The 3,671-nt window shown below is 29.6% G+C and overlaps 1 protein-coding gene across 1 annotated transcript in view; it reads left to right on the top strand.

The window, feature by feature from the left end:
- Window positions 1–831: 831 nt before the first annotated feature.
- LOC122536946 overlaps window positions 832–3,671 on the top strand; it is a 4,137-nt gene continuing 1,297 nt past the window's right edge. Inside the window, exons 1-3 of the mRNA XM_043669742.1 lie at window positions 832–1,962; window positions 2,438–2,606; window positions 3,101–3,319. Of these exons, the coding sequence (XP_043525677.1) occupies window positions 1,872–1,962; window positions 2,438–2,606; window positions 3,101–3,319 (479 nt within the window). The 5' untranslated portion in view covers window positions 832–1,871. The remainder of the gene's footprint in view (window positions 1,963–2,437; window positions 2,607–3,100; window positions 3,320–3,671) is intronic.

The following is a 3,671-nucleotide window of genomic DNA, read 5'->3' on the forward strand; positions in this document are numbered from 1 at the left end:
AACTATTTAGAAATATAATTTAATTAAAATTAAATAATATTATTATTTCGTCATTATAACGATTATAACGAATTCGTTATTTCAGGTGGTAAATTTTTATATCTCTAATGTTCCTCTTTTTCTTAGTATCCTCTTTCTTTAATCCTATCTTTTCTCTTAACTTTTTTATCAGGGCTTATTTTAATGAAGCTTCTACTTTCACAATACTTACAATTAGCTTTATTTCCTTCAAAAATACTTTTACATTTTGAAAGTAAAGCTATATTTTTTCCCTCGAAAATCTTGCAAATTCGCTGAAAAAAAAAAGAATACTTCAGAACTAAATTCGCCACGATCTTGAAGATTGAAATTCCCTCACTTCAACTGGATGCCTTAAAAATTTGTTACACGATTCATTTTCCACGAAATTACGAGAATTTTTCATCATGTGTACGAATGCTTTCTATCGACGTTGTTAAATAAACGTAAGACAAACAAGTCATTTATCATTCTTATCATTTCGGTTATACAAAACTTCAACGATCACGTGTAATTTTGTGTTAGCAAAGATCACGCATCAAATACCGTATCTAAGCAATATTGCGCAACATTGAACATCAGGACGAAGTTCCGACTAGAAAAAAATCGCGTGACTTTTTTGCACCCTAAATTCCAGAAATTCTTCCCAGTTGAAGTATCATCGATTGCCGATTTCGTAATCGCGTCGATTATCGTAATTAGTAACCGATTTCTTCTAGCTATTCTACATTTATAACGACTCGTCGAGTGTTTTTTTTTTTTTTTTTTTTTTTTTACTATTACATTGCATTACACGAGATTACGAATGGCACTTGCTAATTATTATGTAATCAGAATTCTAGTATTTCGCTGAATTATATGCTAACTTGTCTATCTCTTCTTTCTATAGTTAATGAATCTTCACTGCAGATTCATGCTTGATAACATATGTTGCATATTGATGTAACAACGTGCAATCAGTCCATACTTAGTTCGACGTTCGTTGATTAATTATTAAGAATTGCGATTAACTTGATCGATCGATCAATTTTCAATTGCATATATATATATGGTGAAGGGAAATCGAGGAATGGTTCGATAAAAATATTTTATCACATTAAAACATTGAAAACACAATAGCTTATGTTGATCTTCGTCAGTTTTTAATTAAAATTGTTGATCGCTAATCGTCAGTTCTTTCGATTGAAGTTGCATTAATTTCAATTTGATATATCGATTCAAGAGTGGACAGAGAAACAATGAAAATTATTATACATGAACCGGTTCTATTTAATTCTGTTTCAAAGTTGCAGTTATTTCTGTGTTGTATTTTGCTTGAAAAAAAACTGCGTACTCGGTATTTACTATTGATGTTGAAGATATTTACTCGTCCATTCTTAAAATCAACGAGACAAAAACGATATAGACAAATATCTATTATAAGATACAGCATAGACAAATGTCTATTGTGAAAACGTTAGTCATTGATGACTGACAATGTAAAAGAAAAAAAAGAAAAACGATGTTAGAAATTAAAACTTTAAAATTGCTAAAAAAAAAAAAGTAAAACTACGTATAAACGTCAGTCACTGATGACTGACGATGTAAAATAAAAAAACGAAAAACGATGTTAGAAATTAAAACTTTAAAATTGCTAAAAGAAAAAAAAAATAATACTACGTATAGAGCTGGGCGTTTACGGTGTTAAGTGAATTCTATTGACAATAAACTATACGATCGAAGGCAAGCATATTCCTAATATTTATCGACCCGACATTGACTTTTCTTGTTTCTCCATTGTACCGTTACTTGTTGGACAGTATTGAAGAATCGTTCATTACGTTTGCGACTGATATAGACATTAAGCCAATAAAATGATCGAGTGCTTGATTGCGTTATTGTTAACTATGAGTATAATCGCGAACTGTTATATTGGGTCGGTTTGCTGCCATAAAATATTGGAAGGTGAGTGTGTTACCAACTTGTTTAACATTCGTTATCGATGATTGACACCACTATTAAATTAATCGTAAACTTTAACTGTTACGTGAATATTATGAGAGCGTGTCACGGCGATGCTACAACGAGAAAAAGATAAGCAAATCAAATAGAACGTAATGTCATGCTTCGTTAAAATTATCATTATAATTTGTCGTTATAACTTATTGATTGACAACCGAGCAAACTATCCTTGACAAGAAGAACTTAATCGTGACACGATCTGATTACTTTTGACACCTGTTACGTTAAGAAAAAATGCAATCATTGTAAGAATCTTTCTGAATATAAATAATGGAATGAAATTTATTCAAACGTTTGTTGAATGTTTTCACACTTGTTTGCATATTGTGTGTATTCTATTTTTGCAACTGAAACTAAATAAAATCAGAAGCATATGGTTAATTAATTCAATAAAAAAATTGTTACAAAATTTTTATAGATAGAAGCAAGTTTATAGATAACGAGTCAACTTTAATTCAGGAGCAAATATCTCTGTCTCCGTTACGAAACGTCGTCTCCAATGTGTCAGATAGAAAAAATAGTTCTCTAAATTCGGGCGAAACTAAGAGAACGAAACAGGTTGTGCAACAATCCCTTGATCAATGCAGGTAATATCACGTAGATATATTTATTAACGTATTTACATTTTGATAATGGTAGAATTGGCGATCTTCGATCTTCGTAATCGAGAAAAACGAGCTTAAACTCGCAAAGAGTCTCTAAACAAATAATTATTATACTCTAAACAAATAATTATTGCACTTGTCAGTTAGACTAATAATTTCTTGGACATAGAGATCTTTTATCTTTTTCTCTATCATTCTATTTCTATCAAAACTAGATTATTTATACTAGTATATATATTTGATAGGATTGGTTGAAATCGATTTTTATTATTTCCAAATTTTTTGTGACCTAATTGAATTGCCAACTATAAATACACTAAAATTGCTATGAATTAAAATGATATATACAACACTTGTATACAGATAATTATATTTCTATCTGACTAAAATTAGTTAGTTCTATTACAATAAAAGCACTTACTTTTTTCCTGTAGTTGTAGATAAAAATATTAATAAAAATATTTCTTCTTTTGCAGAAACAGTCAATTAGACAGTATCACAAATGCTACATCGGAGGTTTGTAAAAATGTAAGAATAGAAACTCAAGCCGACGTGCATGCTACGAAATGCACATCGACGAATGATTTTACTGAGTCCCGCCATGACAACGATAATTCTTCCAGAAGGAATTACTTAATCTATGAAAAAACGAAGAACTTTAAGCTGAAGAATTTTATGATTGGCAGAATATATCAGTAATTATCATAATCCCGACGTTATCAGATACTTTATTTATAAAGATTGCATTAGATTGTTTGGGAAATTTGTACCGATTTATTCTTTTCTTTTTTTTTTTTTTTTTTGTTATATATTTGACGAGATGTAAAGAAAAAGATTTATTATATGATTTCGTAAAATATTATTAAAGAGAAAATCTAAGAACGTTTACAACGTCTCATGTTTTCACGAGAAACAGGTATTTTAATTTTTATGACGTATTTTTTTCGCGACAAGAAACTGAATGCTTCAGAAGTTTGCATAACTACAAGGAATCTATTGCTGAGAGTTTTTTTTTTTTTTTTTTTTTTGGGCTTTAGGAACTATAAT

The sequence above is a fragment of the Frieseomelitta varia genome, unplaced genomic scaffold (genome assembly GCF_011392965.1).
Source record: "Frieseomelitta varia isolate USP_RPSP 00005682 unplaced genomic scaffold, Fvar_1.2 scaffold_88, whole genome shotgun sequence".
Taxonomy (NCBI): domain Eukaryota; kingdom Metazoa; phylum Arthropoda; class Insecta; order Hymenoptera; family Apidae; genus Frieseomelitta; species Frieseomelitta varia.